Source organism: Ptiloglossa arizonensis, chromosome 5 (genome assembly GCF_051014685.1).
Source record: "Ptiloglossa arizonensis isolate GNS036 chromosome 5, iyPtiAriz1_principal, whole genome shotgun sequence".
NCBI classification, from domain to species: Eukaryota; Metazoa; Arthropoda; class Insecta; order Hymenoptera; family Colletidae; genus Ptiloglossa; species Ptiloglossa arizonensis.
In genome coordinates, this window is record NC_135052.1 from 8,657,810 (window position 1) to 8,684,300 (window position 26,491).

General features: G+C 42.7%; 1 protein-coding gene across 2 annotated transcripts; it reads right to left on the reverse strand.

The window, feature by feature from the left end:
• Positions 1-369: 369 nt before the first annotated feature.
• On the reverse strand, positions 370-23,945 carry Drm (odd-skipped family member drumstick). Of its 2 annotated transcripts, none has more exons than XM_076311630.1 (3): positions 23,841-23,945; positions 5,002-5,536; positions 370-532 (listed from the first exon to the last, which is right to left on the reverse strand). In XM_076311630.1, the coding sequence occupies exons 2-3, from the start codon at positions 5,229-5,231 to the stop codon at positions 457-459; spliced, it is 306 nt and encodes a 101-aa protein (XP_076167745.1). In that variant the 5' UTR covers positions 5,232-5,536; positions 23,841-23,945; the 3' UTR covers positions 370-456. The 2 variants fall into 2 exon arrangements, with proteins under 2 accessions (XP_076167745.1, XP_076167746.1); XM_076311631.1 differs by lacking the exon at positions 370-532 and adding an exon at positions 1,001-1,113.
• Between the last annotated feature and the right edge of the window lie 2,546 nt (positions 23,946-26,491).

Sequence of the window (26,491 nt, forward strand, 5' to 3'; positions counted from 1 at the left end):
TTTGTACTACATTCGCCACAATGCGATGCAAAAGCGGCTTCTTCCCCATTATCGTAAACGGGTCGAAGCGATTCTCAATGTTTTGGAACTGCGAGAGCAACAAGTCGAGAAAAATGCATCCTTGAATATCGGAACTCGCAGACATTGCAAAGGAAACTTCGCGCAGAGATTCTCTGTCCCTCTTGAGGCCAAAAAGTGCTTATAGAAACGCACCTTCGTGAAGCACGATCCTCGTCGATGTTTAATCGTTGAATATCCTTAACGAAAAATTTGTATCGCGAATTCGTGCCGAACGTAAATCGATCGTCGATCGTGAAATGGTTCGTACGTAGAAAACCGTTCCGTCGAAATTCCAAGAACTCGTCGACGGTACCGCGCGAACAGAAAAATAGCCTAATCAGAAACAGAGAAACGCGTGTCTACGGGAGCTCAGGATATTAATTGGCCGGATGGCTTCTAGTACCTAGAGTAGCCATTTGAATAGCCATTTGAGTAGCCGTTGGAGCCCTTGTAGGGAACAGAGTGTATGCTCCTGGAACAAAGATGGTAGAAATCGGAAGATGAGGAAAGTACTCTTCGAGGAAACTTTCTGCTTCCTCTATCACTTTCTTTCTCCTCCTATTTAGCAAATCAATTCCACCGTTTCGCGAGAGGGGGTTTCGTGCGCGCTGTTGTTAGTATCGGTAGAAGTAGCGAGGCGGCAACGTGATCGTAGATCGTAGCAGAAGAGTAGAAGAAGGTGGTGGTAGTAGCAGAGCTTAGCATGCTGGGGGCTCTTTAACTTTTTATCGTGGTTGACGGCGCACGATACGCGAGTTGTGATCGTGCTGTCGTCGTGACCGGGAGATGTACGGAAGACTTCGAATATAACAGATAAAATTAAAAAAAAAAAAACACGAAAAAAAGGAAAAGAAAAATTAAAAAAAAAAAAAATAATAATAATAATAATATTGAAAAGTCGAACGATAGGAGAACGTGGTTATAATTTTCTGTTGTTATAGACTGTTGTTGATGTTGTAATTTTTTTGTCGATGATGTTGATGTTGTTGCGTGTACATTGTGTGTGTGTCAAGGTGCAGGAGGTTCAGAGCTCCCGCTCACCGCCACCCACATCTACAACAGAACAGAAAACAAGACCACCGCCGTTACATACAAGGTATCCATTAGTATCCACCAGTATCGAAGATTTATTTTATTGCTCGCTCGTTCGACCGCGTTCGCGCTCGCTCGCTCGCTCGTTCACGCGGACGCGAGTGCCTGCGCGCGCTCGTGCACGCCCGTGCGCGCGCGCGCGCGCGTGCACGCTAGCTCGCACGTTCCATGCGGAGGCAGCATTATTTCAGACTGATTTATGGGTCAGACCGATCTTCAAAGTGCTACGAACGGAGAGAAGGGGCGCTAAGTTTGCGGATCTACGCGCGTATTCTCTCTTTCTCTTCTCCTTTTCCATACCTTCGCCAGAAACACACGGCGAAGGTGACACGTTACAACTTCGCAAGGCCAACGCGGTGCAAAAAGGTCAACCGAACTGGTAACCCCCCTCGTATGAAGATGTTACGCGTCCCTGTTAACTTTTCTATTGTTTTTGCGAACTCGGTTCGTAAAAATGAAAACTATGTCCGGCCGTGTCGCGATAAATCGAGCGTCGGTGTTCAGCTCGGGGAATTACTACGCGACCGCGTCCGATCGATCGTGTTTGCCAAGAAAGTTCAGTTTTACATTTATTTCGACATTATTCTTCGTTTCTCCGTGAGCACTAATTTTTTACAACGAATCAATCTCGCTCCGTTTTGCGACGGAGCTCTGTACATCGACTCGATTCTACGATTCGTAGTTAATTGTTTCTTCCGCACTTTGGAATTCAAGTTTTTCAATTATTTACACAGTTACGCTTTAAAATATCGTTTACACGTTTTACGATACAATAGAAATTGATCGTTTTTCGAGATCAATATTGATCGCACGTCCGAGATTCGAATAAAATGAGAAAATACGATTGGTTTGAAGACGAGTTGAAAAACGATGGAATTACAATGAAACGGAACAAGTGAAACGAATAAGGAAAACTTTTGAATCGCGAGTGTTCTTCAAAATGTTGAAAATCTCGTCAAAGTATCACGGATGAAAGAAAATGTCTCGATTATAGGGCAAAGAATTAAGATTTGTATCGAATTTGGATCAATTTGGTTGAATTTTTCTTAAATTTGTAGAACCAAAACGGTAAACACTCTCGATAGCGCTATATTTGATAAAATTTCTTTTCTTCTTCGCATAATTAATCGTATAAATTCTCTTCCGAATTAATAATGCTACCAACAAATTTAACTCGTTGAATGTTTCGAACAAGGATTTAAAATAAAACCGAATCTAGAAGCTGGATCAATTTTAGAAATAATTTTTACTCGTATAAACTGTAACGACGAAAAAAGTGTGCCGCTGATGGAATAATATCAAATATATTCGTTGATTCGATGAAATTCGTGATTTAACGAAAAACAACAATTATTTTTGGAAATGTTAACGCGAAAATAAATAAAAGTTTATACTGCATCCGTAATTGATTATTGCTACTATACGACGGCAAATATTAGAATTATATTCTACGTTTAAACTGTTTCACTCTCGATCGGCGATCGTCGACGACCGACGGATCGCGAAGTAGCATCTGACCGACTTTAACACGATTTTTTCCTCTTCGCTGCAATTATTTTCCAATTCGTACGCGTCGGATTAAAAAATTGTATAAAAAATCATGGAATTGGGTAATTTCGCAATACTCGCAAACTGTTATCGATTGACGAAAAGTTTCTTCCGAGTGTAAAAGTTAATCAAAGTACCTTGGTAGAAGTTGTAACGTCTCTCACATATTTACGCGCACGATTTTCATTTTCAAAATACTCGACAAGCCGTCCAAATATTTTACACGCAAAATTCGATCCTCGAAAGACTCGTAATATTTATAATAGAATTCGAAATTCTATTCCGCTCGGTCTCTCGTATTTTACCAAGTTTTGCTTCTTAATGATAAATTGTACCGTCGTGCTACTCGCAAAAAAAAGTATCGTTGATGTACGTTCGTAGTGTCGTTAAAAAACGTGGCACATTTAAGAAAATTAAAAACAACGAAATAGGGCTACCCAGTAGCAACAATTTGAGAACGATATTCCTCTCGCATGGAACGTGCCGCGCGTTGTTTGAGACACGGTATATTTCGAACACTGTCGACGCATCTTTGTTTTAATATTAACACGTCGTATAGACAGTTCGCTCGCACTTTCGATTTTTACCGACAGCGTCTGCGCTTCGATTCGTCGAGAGAATTTCGTTGTTCGACGGCGCGTCGAAAATGCGTTTCGTGCTTCGCGATCGCGAAAAAGGGGTTGACGAATCATCGATGGAAATCATCTAGCCGGCTGAGTCACTAAATGAAGTACTGTCTTCGCTGGATTATCCTTTTTCATCTTACAAAAGGTCGTATCGGTGACCCGACCGGTTTTCGAAGCGGTTCTCTGTGTTCTTGCTCGCACGGGTCAATACACAATACACGCGGCTGGTTGTGTTTTACATCGACGGTTCTCCATAGCTCGAAAGAAAAATCGCGAAACTTTGCTCGCTGCACGGGACCACGAAGATCGTAATTACGTACCGCGAACTCGAATTCGAAAAATCCTCCGTTCGCGAGATATACGCGTCTCGACAGGGTTACACCCTGTTTTTTCCTTTTTTTTTTTTTTAACCGATGTGTAATTCGTATCGTTCGGAGAGTTCGTATTTTAAAGGTTTCTCGTTTTTCTCGTTCGTTCTTCCTTATTGCCGCCTTCGAGAAATAATTCTATCTCCCCGCAATGGAAAACAAAAATATGAAATTTCACGCCGGTGTAAAATGTCGTTAAATTTTTACGAGCTTCGAGGCTAAGACGTCTACCGCCAGACGTCACTCGCCGATATTACTTGCGCGCGGTTCGACTGTTAACGTAACGGAATAATACCACGTAGATTCGATTTAAAACGTATCACAGCTTCACGCGCGACCGTCTCGCGAAACACGAGTGGAACTTTCGTCGGTAGAGTTCCTCGTGAGAATCCTAACGAATCGGCGAGAATCGACGAACGGAATAGATTCGATCCCGATCTGTTCGCGGAACACGATGTCGTTCACACTGTTCCGGCTGTCAAACTGTCGTACTTCGAGATTTCGTCTTCGAACGTCGATCGTCTTCGTTTCTTTCTCCCCGTTCGAACAACCTCGGTCCGTGGTCGTTCTTCGTTGTTCGGCGCGCGGAGTAAAAAGAAAACAAAAAAAAAAAAACAAAAAAACCAGTCGATCTAACGTCTCGCGGAGCGTAAACTTTCTTTCGTGGAATTTTTCACAACACATTCGGTTAACAGTCGCAACGGAACGCGAACCGAGGCACAGACGCGTCTTCGAACATTTATCATTCGTCGAACGGGGCCGTAACGAGCAGAAAGGCCGAAACCCCGGCCCCCGAAATCGATTCCACGATCGGCGCAGACATTGACAATCGTTTCGAGCCTACGGCGATCACATTGAACTTCACTACGATCTATCAACCGTGTCGAGGAGTCACAGCCTCGTCAAACCTGTCGGCCGCGGCACACAGCATGACCTTTCGGGCTCGCACAAAATTCGTCGACCATCACTGGGACCGCGTCTGCGCGCGACGATCGAAGCGAAAAGAAAGGGGGGAAAAAAAAAAATCAAACGAAACGAAATCGAATAAAATAAAGAAACTCGAACCACGAGGCAATTGGATCGCCGCGCGAAAGAAAAAAAAAAAAATGGGGGACTCGCACTAATTGAACGCGGCACAGACCGCGATGGAAAAAGCGGATCTCATCGGTGCCCGATCAATGTCTGACCGACGCGAATCGACGGCCGGGGATCGGGGTCCCGTCGCCGAGCGGACAAATCGGAAGAGGCTCGGCGCGAAAAAAAATATTTCGTTACGTTCCGTAGGAATATTCCGAGAAAAATTGTACCTGTGCTGCTTGAGATTGTCCTGCCGCTTGAAGGACTTTCCGCAGACCTCGCAAGTGAAGGTCACGTCGTCCTTATGGCTGCGCTCGTGGATCATGAGGTTGTAGGGCTTCGTGAAGCGCCGCTGGCAGTACTTGCAGACGAACTCTACCGTGCACTTGGCGCGCATCTTCTGCCGGCGGCCGAACTCCCTGCCGTGCCCCTCTGTCTCCATCGGCATTATCGCGAACATCCTTATAAATTCCCACCGCTCCTTCTCTTGGTCGACTCTCTGTCTCCTTTCCCTCTACCTCCTCTCTCGCGGTCCTGCTAACGCCTCAAGTCACTCCCTCCACCGGGTTCAGCCTATAGCCGTCTTTGTCTCACTTACGACCGCCTGTTTCTCTCTGTTTCCCGAGGTTCCTCCTGGTCTCTCGCTCTTGCTGCTCGTGTCGCTCTTCTCCTCCCGCGCAAACCTAGTCCCGACCGGCTAACTTCTGGGAGTGAGATCACTCCGGCTGTACCTCCTCGCGAGAAGGTGCTCGTACCTCTCTCTACCTGCGGGAAATAAAGGAGCAATGATTTTCGGATCGATTCACCCGGGGACGCGACCGCTTCTCGATCGTCGTTGGGTGGTACCGACCACTCCAGTCCCGGAGTGCCCGACACGGGGCTCTGGCTCCGTCATGGCCGTTCTTTTTAGGAATTCCCCGCGACCGGCGCCAACAGACGCTGAAAACCGAATATTCGAGCGTCGCTCGGACGGTTCGGGTGAGTTTAACTCGAATCGCCGGGGAAATCACGGAAAGACGGCCTCTCCCTCCCGGTTTTCAACGTCTCCTCTCGCCGCGAATACATCGCGTTCCTCGAGCCAACGACGATCGATTTTAAACGAATCGCGGAATATTTTCGATCGAGGTGCCCGAGGAATTTGTTTGTTCGCCTATGCAAATTTTCGAAAACCATGTCCAGACACCGTTTAGGACGCAAACCAGTCCGATATTGTCTGCTTGGAGAAAACTCCGACGAGAACTTTTCCGTTCAAGTTAACCGTCGCGAGATTGCACGGAACGCGGTAACGTTGGATACTTTTACCACCGAAATCTCGATTCTACCGTCATCTCCTTTTACTCGAATCGCCGTGAACGTTTGCACGATCATCGGAGCGATTTACGCTAGAAAATTGAATACACCGTAACTTTGGCGTTCGAAATACCGATACGCGATCGTAAGTAATGCGTTACGATTGTCGAGTAGGATCAAAATACGCGAAATTTTAAAATTCTCCGTTCGGAGTACCTTTGGGAGCCGACGAGATTGAAACCGACGAGTCGAAGAGAACGTTCAGCGAGTTCAAGTATCGGAATCATTTTTCCCGATTTACAAAGGTTCAACGTTCCGACCGACAGAACTCGCGTTCCGTCCGGATCTTTTCTCATCGTCTTCCAACGTTACTGAGCGTTCTTTGCGCGTCGATGGAGTTTTAAACTGTCCGTTTAAAAACTCGAAGAATCGATCAGACCTCGATTCGCAAAGTTTCACGATCTCCGGACGTGATCTCGAACACGAGATTCTCGCGCGAAGCGGTCCGGAGAGACGTACTCGCCGAGGCAAAGGAAAAAATTTGAACACGACGGTTCGGTCGGATCTCGACTTATTCTCGAGCGTACCTAAAAGAACTCTACGATCTTTCGACTCGAACATCGAAGGTACTCCAACTGGAGAAAATCATGATGAAAGTATTTCCATCCGTACCGATCTTGAACCGTGGAATACGAAACTGGAGAAACCGACGACCCCGAGGGATCGACTCGAGAGCCATCGAGTTGTTTGCACCCTCCGGTGGTACGGAGAAACGAGGTTCGATAGAAAGTATGGACGTCCAAATGAACGCAGCACGGGAAGAACGCTTACTGCTTGACCGGTAGTCAAAAAGAGTGGTCCCGCGGAGTGGAGAGGCAGCAATAAAAAAGGCCCCCGGGGTCCAATCGCGCGGTGTGGCGCGGCCATTGTGCAGGAGCCACGTCCGGTGCTACTGGTAGCGCAAGGTAAGCACACGGCGCACGCTCGAATAAAGTGGCGTGTCCGAATGAGTAATAAGCGTGGCTGGGCGTATCCCGGTTGGTTAGGCTGCCTAACGGCGGTGGGGCCTAATCGGAGCTGCGTGTTACGCGGGAGTCTGCTCTGCCCGCTTTTCGTTTTGCTCTTCTTCGCGTGACGCCAGCTCCGAGCTGACGCGGTACGAAAGGCTCCAGCGATTCCTGGCTTTCGAGCACTCGGTTATTCTCAACGATCCACCGTCGCTCGATCGCTCGATTTTTCCCTCGTACTCCGACTCGAACGAAATTTCCTGCGATTTCTCTCGAGCTCCTCCGTTCTCTCGGAACTTCGTTTCGACGGTGGATCGATCTTTGATCTCGCGAGAATACGAGACTTCTGTCTCACGGGGGGACAAGTTCGCCCGATACTTCGCACGGAACTATTTTTTACGTTTTCAGCGCGAGAATTTTCGAACGAGATGACTCGGTACACGTACACGAGTCGCGCGTTACTGTATTTTCCGGTCTTCGAGCAACGAAGAGTAGCGATAAGATAGACCGGAAAAAGATGTTCGTGGCGACGGTACAAAAGAAGAACTCGGCGGAACGAGACACACGGGAATAGTAATTCGAACTGCTTGAATTTATGATGAGGCGCGATCGACGCGAAGCGATGCCTGACAACACCGGGTGACTACTACTGGTATCGGGTTCGATCTGTCGCGATAACACGGTTTTGTTGGTCGACTTCGAACGACGTACACGTCGAACCGCAAATCACATTTAAGATCTACTCGGTTCCTTTAACGCTCGCGTTACGAATACGCGCGTTTAAGGAACGACGACCTTCCGATAGACGCGAACGCGATAATCGTAGATCGTTCGAGTACGGAGGTTCGCGGTCGTTTCGAAAAGGAGAGGAAACTCTTTACGCTTTTAGAATTGTCCGCGAGCCGAGCGCGCGAACCGTTCACGGGACAAACGTATTCCATCGACCCAGCCTCGGTACCCATGATTACCAGCATCGATGGCAAACCTTATGCCAACTGGCAAGTTCGTCTACACGTCTGTCGCGATCGAGAGGTCAAAGCTAATGTATGATAATGTATGATAATGCAATGTATGTGAAAGCACGCAGTTAAGATCGCGTAGTACGTCGAAGGTATCTACGAATGAGTATACCCACGCAAATAGTGTAGCCGTGTAAAGCCGAGTTTCACCCTATCGGAGGAAGATCTCTGATTTCTTTGAAATGTTGCGCAAGGAACGATGAAAAATATATATTTCAAAATATATCCGACACGTTTCGCAGAAGCAAATTACACCCGAGACGCCGCGTGCAATCTTCCGATGTCGTTTAAACTTATCCCTCGAATTAGTATCCAAATTACGAGCGTTGAACGTTGCTCCGAAGTTACAGAACGCGATTTCGATTCATCGTATGGAATAATGGAGTCGTTTAACCGGCTCTGAGGAGAATACAATTATAAAATTAAGCCGGGGGACCGGGACATTGGATTTCTTAATCCTGTTAGACACGCGTCCTGCAATTCGATCAGGCTGTCGTATTCTTAGAACACTGACGCTAACGCGGTTTCACTCGTGAATGCGCGCACGTCCGACGAAAGCAAAGGTCCGTGTACTTGTCATCCACCGAAAATTATCGTTCGAATCAACCGTGGATACCCGCGCCGTGATTCGCATGGATTACGCGGACCGTTGTTGTTGAAAAAAATATTGCTTCCTAAGTAGCCGCAAACGTTGGCGTTCGAGGTATTAGAATCAATCGAATAGATTTTTCCAGATCGCGGTATCCTCGTACGGATCTAGCTGCACCGAATAGTTACACCATCGGTGGTTAAATTTTTAGAGGAAAGAAACGACAAGTAACAATTTCGCGAATACGTTACACTTAACGCAAGCGTAACGGTTAAACTAGATAATGTGTTCTTCCGAATACATTAATAAGATTTGAATTGAAATGCATCGTCTGTATGCATCGGCCAATGATAAAGTTACCAGTTGCTAACTCGTGGTTGGTCACGACGTCGTTATACCTGGCGAATTAAAATACGAAACGATGTTGCACGTATACGGGAAAATGATTTTATACTCGAGTTACTTAAACCGGATAAAAGACAATTTCTTCGATGAAAAGTATACCGCGCAACGAGTCAATTAGAATGGGAAGACAGTTCGCCAAGAACTTAGAATCGATGCTCCTGCAATCAGATTTTCCCCACACTGCTTACCGTTAGTCCGTGACTGAAGTCGTCGTTCAAATCCCACTTAAGCCCCGATACGAAGTCGAAAATCAATCCATTCCAATAGCTATCTCTCGATTCTCCTAATATTTGGTCGTATCAGTGTTCCCCAAAGGGTCGAGTTCGTTCGAGTCTCCCTATACTAATTTTCAAATACTGACACGTTGGCTACCAACAGTGTCGTTGCGCGAACAATTCTCGCTTGTCTCCTAGACTTCAACTACTAAATAACTCTCCTCGTTTTGTCAACGAATCGGTCCTCCGATGCGTACCGAAGTTCATCCTTCTATCGAACCCCCTCTAATCGTTACTTACAACAACTCGTCGCGAACGCATTCGCGCAACAAGTTCGTCTACACGAGATAATTCGTACCCCGAAGAGTCGAGAAGTACAACTCCGAGTAAAATTCGAATTCGACGATCAGAATTTTTGAAAAATGTTATCTTACCGTTGATCGAGTGTTTCGTGTCTCGCGTACCAACGACCGATAGAATTGCTACCGCGAAAACACATCTATCGTGATTTTCTTCCTGAAAGACGTTCTTTGCAGGTCGTTACAGCGGTTAGGGTCCGGTGACAGGTGACCAGCAACGAGTCGATCGGTGCTGGACGCGTGAATTTCCCGCCATCTGTCTCGGAATCGTTCTCCACGGTGAAATTGTTCCACGGAGGGAAACTCGGCGCACCGAAAGTCCCGCTCCGAATGTCTCGGACGCGAGAAGGAGTCGAGCCGCGGTTTCGAGCGCGCAACTCGAGCGTTCCCGACGACAGGGTTGGTCTTTCATCGGGCACACCGTCCCCGCGGCGGCTCCTCGAGACAAGGGGCCCCCGCGTTTACGCTCGGTCTCTCGCGAGCAAAAGGAGACGAAGGACGGAGGGCACGGATGAAGAGGCAGCCAATCAAAGAAGGACGGAGTGGAGCCAACCAAGAAGCCCGCTCGACGTGCGTGCACCCGTTCTCGTACGTATGGAGGAATAAAGAAGGGAGCAGTAGCCTTCGTTCGTTCGCCGGTAGCCAACCAAAGAGGAGCTGCTACCGTGAACCGCCCTACCGCCGACTACCGGTTTTCGGCCAGTCGCTACCGAACCTCCACAGAAATCCACCAAGCGGAACCACACCCTCCACCTCTGGATCGACGTGGTGCCGCGGTACTGGATAGCGCTGGAGAGCTCAACGTGGAAGGGTCTGCCAGGGAAGGGCAGCTTTCTGCTACGATTTCCTCCTGCTGCCCAATGAGAAAGAAGATATGGTGGAATCTCGATGGTGAGCTGTTTTTTTTTTTTTTTTTTTGGAGAATCCAAGCGATCGGTGAAACGGTACCGATAACGACGACTCGGAGGACGACGCCTCGAATCGGCGTTGCGGCCCCTTTTCCGCTAGAAGGTACACTTGGATGCTTATTAGAGGATTCGAAGCGTTTGGACGTGTTTTACAGTTTTGGAGTAACATGGACGAGTTTCGTATTTTTTATATTTTTGCGTTGTCGATGCGATGCCGTTTGTACGAACCAACGACACCGTTTGGAGGTTAGTAGGTAAAGAATCGGCGACTCGAGGATGACCGTTAGGGAGATAGGTCTGTGTTCGAGAATTTTAGATTTATCGTAGAGCAGAAGGGAAGGGTGGTTTGTGGCAAAGGATGGAGGGTTTGTTCCGTGCCTTTATCATTTTTCATCTCGTATTTGATAATAAAAATAAAAGATATATAATTCTCGAAAATACTTTCGAAGATTCAATGAAGTTAAGTAGATACGAATTTTAACGACGAAATCTCGAACAAAGGAAATAAATCGAATTTGTATCGAGCATCGAAAGATTTTCCATCACAAAATCGAATACTTTGGTATTTGTTGGTTTACGGTGTTTAATTGAACCGAATAGAAACAGGGGCGAGTAAATGTCGACTCGAAATGTTAATTTGCTTACTAATCCCAAACGGAGTCGAGTCGAACGCCCGTCCTTTCGAAATGGCGGGTCAAGTGCACGCGTCTAAAAGAAAGTTGTGTAAGCGCGATGCGACAAGGTTCCGAGCTATCGACGAATGAAACTTTGGGCCAAAGTCTTGCCAGGTAGCCAATCAAAGCGAAACAGCTACCGTGTACCGCCCTCTGGCACGCTACCGGTTTTGGGCCAGTCAACACGAAGACTGAAGCGGCATCAACGAATGTGAACCACACCTCTTCCCGCCCGCTCGATTCGGCACACAATGAGACATCGAGCAGCAAATTCTCTTCTCTTCGCTCGATATCGACGAAAACGATAACGATCTCGTCGAATTTAATAACGTAAAAGAATTGGAAGTAACGATCGATCGGATTACCGGGAAATTCTAAACTCGTGACGTTTTCGAATAAACTTATAAAAATTCTCAAAATTCGTAAAACGAGTAAGAACGGTTTAGCAAAAAATCGAACGATCGAACGTAACGGTGTATTTATCCGCGCGTGGATAGAGCCAACGATCGAAATAATCGTAAATAAATCGTGTCATTCGTTCGACGCGATTGCAACCAGCTCGAGGAACGAGCTGTCCCGTTGGTAAACCGACCGATCGGCTAAAAAGTTCTGAAAGTCGCACTTACCGGTTGAAGTCACCACGCTTGCACCGTAATTCCCTCTAACGCTGGGTCTCCAACTTTCGAGTGCCGGTCGAACGGGTGAAACGTTCAGGCCGGTGTTATTTCTCCGAACTTGGCAACCGAAATCGTGCGTACAAATCGCGCGGCGAGAAAAGCCGGGAACTCGTTCGAGAAATCGATTCTCTCCTGATCGTGCGTCGGGATGCTGTCTTCCGGGCTGACAGGTCTGGACCGTTTGGGTGCGCGGCGTCGACTGAAGCTCCGTTTGCCTGCTCGGTTCGCTGGTAGCCCGAATAGGTAGGCACACCAGAAGACGGTAGGACGCGGTGTGTAACCGCCAAAGGTCTCCTTCGTCGTCGTCGTCTCGCTTCTTCTGGTTGGAGGACCGGGAGACACCTCCCTACCGAACCGACTCACCGATGCCCACCAGTTCTGTCGTACGTCCGTGTGAGCCTCTCTCGATTCTACCAGAAACGCTCCAGGATCTTCCTTCCTTGAACAGCGGGGCCGGGTAGTGGTGGTGGTAGTGAAGAGAAGCAGAAGAGCGTGCGCGCTCGCTCGCGGACCCGCGGAGGAGGAACGGGAGCAGAAGAAGGAAAAGGAAGAGGAGGCCGAAAGAAGAGGAAGAAGTGCTCCTTATCCTGGCGGTCTCGCGTCCTTGTCTGACCACTCGCCGAATAGCAGCGCGGTTATTCACAAATCCTTCGACAACGCGGCTTCCTGAGCTCCTGGGAGAGTACTCAACCGCCCTCCCCTCGCTCCAACTGTCCCTCAACCTGCTCCCTCTCTTCCACGATCCCTTCCACCTGGTCCCGATGGGACCGCCCTCGTAACCGTAGGATCAGAGCATCCCTCTTCGCCCACGCGGGGACCCTTTTCGAAACGGTCTTCCCACTCTTCCGTTGAATACCGAGACGCCGTTCTTTCGTTTTCGCCCTCTTCGTATGTTTGCCCCCCGCGGGGGCGGTAGCTCGCTCGGGGTACAAAGGAGGTAGCCGTTCGAGAGGAGCCACCGCACGGGTCCCGGGTCCTGGGTCCCGAGTACCGGCTCGCTCGCGTCTTTCTCTCGGATTTTCGGACGTTCGATTTTCTTCTTTTTTTTTCTTTTTCAACCGCGAATCCCTCGTTTCGCGTTCGCTCGCGGTGAACACGATCGAGGGAACAACTCGTTTCGGGTATTCCGAAATTCGTTGCTCGTCGTCGTCGTCGTCGTCGAGCCGTACGAAACGAGTTCGGTGTCGATTCGCTCGCCCACGCGAAAAAGCGGATCAACCGAATCGGGTTCTCGGAAGAAGATTCGCGGGAGCGGTGATCTCTTTGTCTTTATCGGGCCCTCTCGAGGCCAGAAAGAGTGACGCTGACGAAGGTGTGGGAGGAAGCGGAGGTGGAAGGAGCGTGCAAGAACGAAGAGCGGGGGCTGACACGATGCCGCGGGGGTTCCCAGGGCACGTGGGAAATGCACAGTAGTCGATGTCAATCCCCCCACCACCGCCGGCATCCCGGGTCCTGCCGGGCCCCGACGGACCCCACTACGGGTCCGCTGGACCCGAGAGCCATCGCCAGCGTCTCGGGCACCGCCCAGCGAGATCTCGCGGTATCGCATCATTGGACGATTCAATGGACTATCGCCTCCTTCGCGAGCCACCGGGATGATCGAGTGGTGGAAAAATTCCACGGGAAAGGCCGGTGGATCGGGAAGAAAGAGCGGACGAAGAAGACCAGTGAGCGATCGGCAACAAAGAGGACGCCGACGTTACCGCTTGGAATCCAATGTAGCCACCGGGCTGCGTTTCGCTGAAAGATCGAGCTGCTCGAAGATGACGCCGTTAACGATGAAAATATTTCTGCAGTCACAGGGCTCGCGACGCGTTCGCGCTGATTCGTTCGTTAGGAATTCGAACGAGATCCGCGAAAACACCTTTACGTTCGAGATCGAAACGGAGGATCCGGGTGCAAAGGATCGCGTTCCTCTTCTAGGTTCTCGCGATCGAGCAGAGAGTTCTCGAATTCGACAAAAACTCCTTCGATAGATTTCGCAAGGAAACCTCTAAGGAAGATCGCTCGATAGAAATGACTAAACTCTTTTCAGGATTTACATCGCGATCTGTACAATTGGAACGTCCATGTAAGACGTAAGCGTAGAAGTTACGTAAAGGATGGAGTATTTAAACGAATATCTTGTTACTTAAGATTGTGTTACGATTACGTCAAATTACATCGACGCGATGAGTTAACGATTCTCGAGGAACGCGTTTGTACGGTTTTTAATATTTCTTTCCGCTACTCGTTAAATTCGTATCGGGGTGAATCGTATTTTGATTGGTAACGAATGATAAAATCGGTGATAAAATCAAGAAAGAACTTCAAATCTTTAGGATCTAGCGGTACGAAAGCGCGTTCAGCTCTTAAAATGAAATAAGTAAACGAGATGAGCTGAAGGAGAATGTACAGGTCTATCAACATTGACAGGCAACGCGATGGTGATAAAAATGTTTGTAGAGGCCGCATTATCGGGAACTATGTAAATACTGATTTTAAAGATAATGTCCGAGGAGCAGTTTTAAATCTAAGGAAACAAAGGGGAGCGGAAACAAAGGTTTACTACGCACGTTGTACCGTCCACGATTTAATTATTAACTATACTTATGACTCTTCTCTGGATTCTCAATTTCAGTCTCGTAGATGCACAATATCGTCTTATCGATAAAAAGAAATGTCATCTCTTCGTTACATTTGGTTACTGTATGAAACCTCTTTCGAAACATTGATTGCTATGTAAAACACTGTATATAGACAGTATAGATACAATTGTATGGAAGTAATAGAATTTGAATTATGTTACATAGACGATAACTATCTCTATTCCTATTTGGACACTCTTTAGCAAATGTTCTGTATGTTCTATAATGTCGTACAAATAAGTAGAATATATAATATATGCAAACTATTCGATACATCAAATTTGTGTTGTCTTTTGTTGCGTTATACGACTGAATAATTTTGAGCCTGTTTCGTGAGATTTTTGTTCGTACAAATGAAACTATTATTTTCACAAAAATCAAAACACAGTTAAAGGGTCTCGCAAGTTCGCAGCTTTCAGCTCGAGGAAGAGGCAATCTCTAGTGGGTTACACGTTCAATTCATATTACCTTAGTTCGAATGTAAGTTTGTTTAAGAACTCCGCGAGGCGAACATATCCCATAAATAAAAGCGGTATCGTAAAGAAAACCCATGCCTGTAAGCTCGATATATCACGGGGCTGTAGAGGCCTCGAAAATCCAACAACTCAATTATTCCATGTAAAGTTGAATTATACCGAATCGATAAACGCAAATCAATTTCATTTTGCGGCCTAAGAAACTTGCGAATTAATAGGAGACTATATATATATATCTTATATATTTTCGAATAATTACACCAACGCACATTTGTTTAATCGTTACTTGCCCAAGATCGGGATTACCGATAATTCGGTTGGTTGGTTAACAAAAATTCTTCGAGGGCGAATTAATTTTCTAATCGCGGGATATTGGTAAAGCTTTCAAAAGAATTATTGTTAAGAAATGGTTTTTTAATAACGAGGAACGTGTGTCAATTTGTTATCTTTTTCTCGCATAGCAGAGCAGCGTGAATAATAAATGGCTTCCATGATCGGCTGACGTCTTCTCGAATCTCTACACTGGTTGCGCAGCTATGGTCCCTGAACATTACGTAATTGAGAGTTCAGAAAGATACCGCATAAGTTGCCTTATGTGTCGTTAGCGACGATATGGCACGCATTACGTAAAGTTAAAATCAGCTCTATAACATAGATTCGATTGTACCGCATGGTTCATGCTCAGGGTTTAATGGTAAGTAGTATAAGACCAATAATCAGACCGAGAGAAAGGAGAAGAAGAATTTGCGACGCACGACATCGTGAATTCAATGATCCGTTGCTAGATAACACAACGGTCTAGAAATATTCGTTTCGTCGAGAAGAACGCTCTTCTTTTCATGAAAGTTTCGTTCGAGAAGTTTCCTGACGTTTCGATCGATTAAAAATGTCTGCTGCGCAAAACAGTTGCAAAACTTGAATACAGTTGCATCGAAGTGTGCCACCGATAATTGACATTCCCTGAAAGCGTCTTCTTAAAAGACTCAAAAGCAACTGTTTTACATACTTCACTGTTTTCGAGAAGACAGCCATCGATCGGAAAATAAAATTCTTCCTTTTACAAATATATGGAAGCAAAAGTTGCCTGTTCTGAAGCAATCTCTAATGTTTTCATAAATATGTCGAGGAAAATTCAATTGAAACGTTACAATTGTACGAAATTATTACCTAAATCAATCTGTCGGAAGTAATATGCTTCAAGTGTTTAAATTGCCAGGGTAGATCGTCTTTCACCCCGAGTAAAATCTTGTAATAATGCCTTTCGTCGTAAGTTTGATTGCAATTTAAAACGAACGTCTTCGCACATTCAACTTGCGGCTGTACTAAAAAATTTATCTACGCGACTAAAGATATTTCTTTATAATTTATTCGCGAATGAATCGGGGATGTTAACAGGTTGCGCACCCTTGGCCTCGTGAGAAACTTTCTATCGGGTCTCTCAGAATTCGTAGTCTTTCGTCCTCTCCTTGTTCTCGGTATCGACAGCTAAATTCGATTTCATTTTTTCCATCGAGCCTCTCAGAATTCATAGTCCTTTGTTTTCAACTTGTTCTGGGATTCGACGGCTAAATTCGATTTTTTTCCCATCAAGCCTCTCAGAATTCATAGTCCTTTGTTTTCAACTTGTTCTGAGCATCGACGGCTAAATTCGATTTCTTTCTTTTCATCAAGTCTTTCGTAATTCGTAGTCCTTCGTTCTCGATTTGGTCCTCGACATCGACAGTTAAATTCGATTTCTTTCTCTCCATCGGGACTATCGGAATTCGTAGTCCTTTGTTTTCGACTCGTTCTGGGCATCGACGGCTAAATTCGATTTCTTTCTTTCCATCGAGCCTCTCGTAATTCGTAGTCCTTCGTTCTCGATTCGGTCCTCGAGATCGACGGTTAAATTCAGTTTCTTTCGTCGAGAGAATGGTCGCTGCCCAACTTCGGTCCGTGCACGAGGAGATCCCGATCGGAGCGATTCGTGTCCACTCGTTGAATCGTGGAAGAAAAATCGGGGCCCGATCGGCGCGACCGTTTCACGTCCGACGATGGAAAGCGCGTATTCGGTGAGCGGATAGATCACAGAGAGGCCGCCGTGTTGGCGCAGGAAACGGAAACTGGCGGAAACAAAGCCTCGGCAAACAGACGGCATCCCATGGGGAATGTTACCAGGGCAAATAGCGCGCGTCCTCGCTATCGCCCGGCCGCGACAAATATTGTCACGTCTGCGCCACGAAGAAAGGTACCCCACCTCGTTTCGACCTACGTCCCCGGCCGATAGATTAGGTCCTAGCCACACGATATTGTAAACGCCATCACCTCCGCCCGTGGGTAGAGATAACGAGGAACGATCGAGACAGGTCCGCGTCGAATTAGCAGGTAGATCCGTGCTTCAACATCGACGAGGGTCCCGGGCTGCCGCGGCGGAAAGTTTTCGGGGCCGCGGATGTAGATGTTAGTGATAGTATATAATCAACCCCGTTGCAGCTCAGTTTAACGTATGATTACAGGCTAAACTCGATTAATCTTGCTCAATATTGCTCGGTATTGTTTAATGATATCGGTCTCGCGGCGGACCGGGATTGACGCGTGTGAATTTCCGTGCGACGAAAACAACCAGCTCGCAACCAACCTGGGATTCGTGTGGATTCTTTCTGGTTCGGTAGAAAAATGAAAATTCTAAGTCTTCGTAGGTAGTCGGCGAAGTAAACGAGGTTGTTCAACCCTGAGAGATCTGGGATCTCGACCGACATCGCGCGTCTCAAGATTATTTACAGCTCGCTTGCTTTCTTCGATCGTTAACAGTCGTTGCGTTTAATTACAAACGTATCCCCAGCACGTGTATTATTATCTCGCGTCGAAAATTAGGTATACCGGAAGGGAGGCTGTTCGAGACCTAGAAGGAATTCCGGAGTCTCGATTGGCATCGTACACGTATATTTGCTTTCTACGACCGTTAACTTTCGTTTCAATTCTAACCTCGTTGTTGGAACAAGAGATGTACTTGCACGAACCCAACGAATTACTACTCGAGGATAAGAATCTATCCAAGTTGTATGAAACGACGCGATAAAAATATATTTCAAATTAATTTTATCGTTTTACGCACTACTTCGAGAAAAACTTTACATTATATTTACGCAGCGATAGTTGGGTAAAATGGTCGATTACTTTTGGTGGGTCTTCCTTTTTATCGTAGCGACAATGCGTGGATATTTTTTAAAAAACTCGTATTCCTTTTTTGCGTTATAATTTAAACCCGTTGAAATTTAAATCCGATGGGAGTCTCGAATGAATCCAGAAGTCACACACGGCAGAAGTGTTATTCCGGAGTCGAAGGAATGAGAATGAGAAGCAACGAAACACGGATTTACGGTTGCCGTGCGTGTCGATATCATTTTAAAAAGTGTTGTTTGTAATTGCTGGTTGTCAACGGTGAAGTATTAATCCCGTAAATGAAGGGTTACTGTTTAAGTTGACGGTTGAAAATCGCTTAAGCTGTTGACGCAGATGAGTCAAGGATTAGTGTACGATTACCAATTCCGCGATTGCTGTTCGAGAATTTCGTGTGTAGTCGAGGATGTACCGCATAACCAATGAATCTATCTAGTTTTCTATCAAATAAATTATAAACAAGTGTCGTTCATAAATTCTTGAACACTTTAATGGCGGACGGCGTCGATTACTACGTCTTTCATTTCTACAAATCTTTTCGTATACGACAGCTAAGAAAGCGATTCTCGGGATTGAATATTGGCCAAAACGAGCAAGTGCTAATGAAAACTTAATAAATCGAGACAAGCTCTCATCGATTGCAAATTGCAGTGACAAAATCCTTTTCAAATTTAAGATGGAATTCATCGCGTGAAGAATACGTTTACAAACATTTTCTTCACATACCTATGTAAATAATACACGAAGGTAGTTTTACATAAAAAAAAAAAAATGTAAGACTAGTGATTAACGAATTAAATTAAACGATTCAACTTTCAGACTAAAAATATATATATAAAAGAACATAATTATATATATTTGATATAACAAAAAACTTCGAGTCGATTATCTACGAAAATTTCGTGGAAAATTAACACGTTCGTGTGTTACGTTTAAGAAACGAGCTCTTCTTATTCGGGAATATAATTCTCTTTCCAAAGCCATCTTAAATTTCCAACGTTTCTGAAACGTGTGTACGTCTTCGGAGTGAAGTTAACCCTTCCAAGTGAAAAAGCAACAGCTAATGATACATTATTTTTTAGGCCACCCAGTTCGTAAAGTAGTTTAATGTGTCTCGAACCGTTGCCAGACGCGACAGTAATAAGTGTCACCGGGAATGGCGGTCACATCAAAGCTCCACTCGCGTTCTTGGTTGGCGTGAAGTCGCGAGCCGAAGATACGCGGACGCGCCCAATGGGAACGCGTCTGTATGCACACGTCTCTGCTACGTCTCTTAATGGTTCTTTCACAATTGGTCGTTTCGCAATCACGTGAATCTTTTTTACACGACACGATTTTATGGTCGGAACCTGGTCGTTCTATTTAGACGCGATTAATAACCAACCACGAACAAACTTATCACACAATCATTGTATCAGGTTCCAAATGTTTTAGGTGACGGGCAATAATTATGCGTCTTCTTTCGACTGGTAGCTTTCAACTGATATTTTCGTTTAATCGAGAGCTACAATTAACGGTCGAAAGTCTTCTAATAGTTTAATGTGATAAGCGACGAGAGAAAGAATGGTAATACGATACTCAGGTTCGAGCGAATCTTGCTCGAATAATCGATTACACTTTTTACTTATTATAATCGATTATAATTGATTATATAAAATAATGTATAATGAATAGTTTACTTATTTATTAATTTCTCGACCAGGTGTGAATTAAGAGTGTACGTAAAACTAGGTCATTTGTATGACTTTGTATATAGGAGCGATGAGGAGATTAAAAATTATGGTTTGCGTAATCATAGATAATTATAAATTATTGCGAACAACAACTGCGTATCGTGCGTAATTGTGAAAATTCTGCTATTTTTTAATCATCTAAAATATAATCGTAAACGTTATAGATATTATTAGATAATGTTTTAGTAGAACAGATTTAAATACAGCAATTATATTCTTAATAAATAAATTGAATGTTGACATATAGATTCATATTTATAATTTGATATTAAGTGAAAAATGTATTCGGCACAATTTTAATACAGGTAATATTTACTCGATACCAAAATATTGATGATTTAATTGCAAACAATACGAAAATGTACAGTCTCTGTTAATTTTTTATAGCAAATTCTGGAACAAAAACAGCGCTCTTCAAAGAATTCTGTTTTTATCAGTGTCTATAGTGTATACTTTGTATTTTTATACCGCGTTTATACTTTATATTTTTATTTCACAGTCGGATTTCAACAAAGCGCAATTCCTTAATTGCGGCAGTTTATTGTCCAGCGTTATCAGTTGCACTTGTTAACACGCAGATAAAGAGACTTACTTTCAAAATGCTCGCTGATAATTATAACAGCACACAACTGTTCAATCACACTTTTCATTTTATCGAATTCTAGTAGAAATACATGTAAAAATCTTATTTCTTCGTTGTACACGTATTTTCAATTAAATTCGTGAATGCATAAAACAATGTTATTTTACCAATACTTTTGTTAAATTGCCCCAATAATTTCAAAGACATCCTATTAGTCAAAATTTATTTTTATAAGTTTACCGTAGTAATTTTGTTATACGTAATTTTGTTATATATAGTGGAGCTACCAAAGTGATGCATGTTTAGATAAGTCTAATTTTTAAAATTTATCGATTTTAAATATTTCTAGTAACATTACGAATAACTTTCACTTCTTGCGTATAACCTTAAAGTCTGCATTCTCACAATCAGTCATAAAATGACTCAAACGGTTATCTTCTATATCGTAAATTTCGATAGCGAAATGCTATTATATCAAATCACTTCGATCAATTTATCAGAGATGTAAAATTCAATTGCTCCGAAAATCGTTCAATCTATGATGATTCAACAATTCTTCGTTGAGTGTTTCAGGAATGCTACAACCTCCAAATAGAGATCGAAATCACAACTATTGTACAATTATTATTCTCCAGATCGGTGTTTTTCGAACTGTGGTCACGATTCATTAATAGATCGTGAAATAAGTATAATGAGTCTCGACGGTCAAAAAAAAAATATATATTTGCTTTTCAAAGTCCTGAATCAATAATTGAGTTCTTGGTGTCACGAAAAAAAAAAAATGAATTACTTTAGCTTAGTTGACCATTTACTCCGAAGAAAGATTTTGAACAATTACATCTGTCGTCATTTTGTATTAAGATTAAAGAGTTCCATTAGTACGTAGAAAGACTGAATAGAATTTTCACTACTGACAGGACTAAGAACAAAGGAAAGAAGTAGGTCTGATGTAGAATCAACTTATAAACCATCAAGCACGTCCATCGTACCACATGATATCTTTACTATTTTTATTTTTGTATCGTTTATCATAAATTCTTTATCAATGTCGTATTACTACATATCTCTGTTACGGTGGAACAACCAGAAATTTTAAACGACGATAAATAAAAATAATTATCTTTCTACAATACTGAACCCAATCTCTTTTTCATCGGTACAGTAAAAACTTCGTGAACATTAATATTGATGTTTTTAAGGACTTGTAAAAGAACAAAAAAATATTTTAAATTCTATCATAGAAGTATCCACCCCTTTACCGTCTTCCCCTCTCCTGATTACGCTATTGCTCTATTGTGTTTACTTCGTTAATGCGTGCCAAATTGACCTCTGTCTCAAGTTACATTATTCATATTACTCTATCTTAAGTTATACTACGGTAACTATAGTGCCTGTCGCCGACGATAAATGCTTCGAACTTGCAACGTTTCTTTCAAACACTCGCAACGAATAAACCGCGCCACTTGTAAACTTTCCACTAACATTACCATTATTAGAAGTACTCTAAACCATACACGATTCAATTATCAGTTATTTCTGATGTTCGCACTACGATTCGAAGACATCTCCCGACACGTGAAACCTCCGCGAAGATCAACACGTTAACTTCGTCTTTGATTTCGAAACTTCGCAAGCATTTTATTTCGAACGCATGTGCGAACCATTCGAGAAGACAGTTACTTCAACAGGGAACATCGTCGAGAATCAAAATTTGATCGCTTCGTGATATAAACTCGATCGTATCTCTGAGCGAGCAATGTAAAAAAAAAAAAAAATACGCGCGTGAAAGGTCAAGAACCATCGTAGCCGGATAATTTTGCGAAAATTTCGGTGATAGATCAGGGTTTCATCTTCGAGGGCAACAGATCCGCGAAAGAAAGGAATCGACGGATGTAGATTAGACGCGACGCGGCTCGTTTACGGCGCTGTGAACGACGCTTAATCGAGGGTCCACAGAAAGGCACCACGAGCAGTTCGCTGGCATAATGGGCATAGGACGAACCCGAGAAGAATCGTGGACTAAAGCCGCACCTTGTGCCGGCCACATAAGTATGCGACGTGCACACGTTATAATGCTACGCCCGCAAACGTACGAGGGAACTAAGGTTATTGCGACCACCGTAGCGTTCCATGGAGTTCTGCTTTCACCGACCGATCTTCCACCCTCGTTGCATTCACTTGGCCGATTCGAACCTCGAATTCGTCGAGTGTCGTATCGATGTTGCAACCAACGACGAGGATCGAACAATTCCACCGATCATTTTTCGGAGCTTTTCGTTTTCAAGTATAAGGTTCAACGTAACACCGATCGCGCCTGGATGATCGTCAAAATACAATGTATAATACGCGAAAGACGAATAGGTTTCTAATCGAATAAACGTCGCGAATAAATGTTGGTTCGATATCTTTGGATGGAGGGACATAACACGAATCGAATACTATCGAGAAACGCATTCGTGTTTCTCGAAAACAACATTACCAGACGAATTTTACGACCATCAATGCAAATGATAGCGTTACAAATAGGGTTTAACGTGTTGGTGAAATGTTTTTGTTCTTCGTTCGAAGCATTATCAGTGACGTTGGTCTTTAGCCTGTATGATTATACAAAAATGTTAGGTAAAGAAGAACGACTTATCAATTAGGAATTTTTACATCGGCGAAACAAAGCAGGGGGAATTGTTTATCGTGAACGACATACTACAAAGGTCGAGACCAAACAACTTTGGACCCAAGGATAGGTTTTAAAACGGACTAGAAATGCTACGGATCACTTATATATTTTGTCAAAATAAACGTAGTTCAATTTAATTTCACGACTATTATTGTTTCCTCGTAGAGTCGATTTTGTTTAATTTTCGAGATTCGAAATATTTGCTTCGGTTGAAAGTGACACATTTTATTCTAATCTTTCTATTGCATTTGTCCCAAATTGGAGAATTTGTTTCCGTAGTTAAGCACGAATATGTGAGCCTGGTACAGCTGATCATGAGCCTATTTAATACTGTTTAAGAGCTTATGGTGCACACGAAAACGAATAAGAAATGTTCAATCGAATTATTTTACGTTTATAAATTGTAGGATGCATACCATAACGAGCTCGATTATTATGACGTGTTTGACCATAAGATTTTGATTTTCTTCAACAAACTATGTATGTATATCTATAAATAAGTAACGAAATTAACGTTGTGTACGTAAAAAAAAATATTTTTAAATAACCCGTGAGAGCTCTAAAGTACGAAAAATGTATGTTCGCCGAAGAAGAATATAGGTTAAATGTAAAACTAATGTGACCGAAGTAAATAGATGTAAATTAACATAGTATATAATGTATTTCGAACATACCTGAGAGAAAACGTAGAAGAGTACTTAAGAATTGTAGAGTAAAGAAAACAGTACATAATTATTTGTTGAAATGTAACTCTTGTGCTTGCGATTTGTAGAACTAAGTATGGAGGTTAGATACGAAGTAATATATAAGTATATATAGATTGAATAAGCGCGAAATTTAAACATTTGTACAAGAATTTCATAATAAATCATACATAAACACAGAAATAAAGAATGTATAATGTGAACAATGGAACGTAACACTATCGTGCAGTATTTGTACACTATTGTGCGATTGTTCGATATCAGGAAATTATACAAAATTAATTACAGAAACAGAAATTATAAAAAGTAATAGGAGTAGATGTGCAGTCACAGAGGTCTAGATACACCTTACAATTGACAATGTTATAAATAATAGGAGGAATTTGATAATTCTGTAGATATTAAATTATTATATATTAAAAATTATATATTAATATTCATTTAACCCATTTGTAAGGCAACATCGAGTACAAAATACAATGTCACAAAAATAAACATTAAAATATCACCGGTGTATTAAATTGTAATTGTAATCTGTAATTTCTTGTGTTCACTTCTTGCTCATTTTAACAAATTCTACGAGCTCCTTAAGTTCTGCATCACATTTTTCAAACATTATTAATAATTGTCATGAATTTTGCGATATGTATGGATATGCATGTTTACATTTATCGATATTGTTAAATTTTACGCACAAAAACGAAAATTTATGGAATCTCATGCACGAATTGTGCACGTCGCGGTGACACTACCACCTGAGATTTCAGTATGCAAATTTCTCCGAAGTGTCCCAAAGGGAGATAAGGAACCCAGGTGTGTCTTCTGTTTGCTGATTGAAGAAACGCTTTTGTTAGACCGCCCAGATACCATCAGAGTGACAACTCAGATATCGTGCAACGTTTAATTTGGATTTTCATTCTCACTTTCCTGTGAAAAAGCCTTTTTATCAATGGTCGTACCTAGGAAATGCTTATAGTCGACAAATACACCGTAGAAGAATTCCAAGCAACGTATATTTATAAAGATTCAGATTATTCTTGCGACGTTCCTCTATGTTACTTTCTGCTCAAGTGGATAATACCAATCGTCGAAACGCGGATTGATTTTATCAATTATACATTTTCATGAATATTGTAAATCTTTGGCGAAGCAATGCCATTTTCTGCTACTCCGAGAACAAAATGCTTGTTCGAACAAAAATTTAAAGTACTAGCACAGAATTGAAAAATGCGTAAGACTGTTTCCCACGAGAATTCAGTGGCTTGACAATGTTGTTTGCCTTCAGTTTCTCGTGTTACATACTTCCTAATGTCACGTTATTTTCGCGTGTGCAGACAGCATCTTCGTATTTCGACATCTATGTGTACATGAATCTCTTGGTAAACACGGTTTCTATGCGATTTTCTTGTAGAAGCAAGTATGGTTCCGCGAGAACACGGCGATGCATTCGATGATTCGCTAATCAGACGCAAGATACAAGTTGTAAATGACATAATCAAATCCGTCGCGGAAGATGCTCGTACACTTTGATAGAGTTTATTGGATACTAGAACATCCGTAAAAGTTTACATTTTTCTATTCTTCGTGCTGTAAAATTACAACTGTTCCGTTGAACTGTTAATCCTAACCGCGTGAGACTTTCTTTAATCTCTTCCGCATAGTTTACAATGTAAGTTAGGTTAATAACAGCATATTCACCTCAACTTTATACGATAAATGTATATTTATCATTATTTCAATTCATTATATTTTACTCAAATCTGTATTTCAAATTGATACGACGAAGACGTACAATAATGGTAATAATAATTATTATTTCATTCCTTGTTAAAATGGTTGACTGATAACGGCTAATATTCTAGGATTTGTTTAAACTCACTGTCTCCTGTATTTTGCAGAATAGTCTTGACGAGTTAAATCATCTGTTCAATCTTATATAATACCATTCATGTACGTAGTGTTGTGTCATATAACTGTTCAAAATATGGGATCGTCTTTTGTAGCAATGTTGTAGACGAACAATGATGAATATTAAATAATTTTGTCGATCAGTGTGATAAATACCGGTAAAAATATTACTAAAATAAGTACATAATATTTTTTTCGTCTTTATAATCTGGTTCGTTTATTTGAATTCATCAAACACGCAGTTCCTTAATTGTTATAATTAGATATTCTCCAAGCGTATATGCATTTTCTTATCAATTATTCCAAGTGTAATAACCTAGACGTTATGTTTCACCAAACGATACTTAATTCTTCAAAGATGCTCCGTTTTACTAAAAAATTGTAATTTTCAGAATTTTAAAGATATTCATGAGAAATGAACGTTATAGTTTTGACTTTACTCTCAATGGAGTAGTAATAAGTGACAGAAGATATTTTTTCAAGATCGATAATAGGAAAATCAACTTTCTAAAAATTCTGATGTATTAATTAACATTATTACCTGCAAACTTTATATTTTTACATATTGATACTAGTACTTTCAGAATTACTTTGCACAAATTGGCTAATACTTAGAACCATAAATGGAACAGTAAAACGTACTAATATATACACAACTTTAGGATAAGTACAAACAAATAGAAATGGGTCAAGATTCTGAATCAAAAACGTAT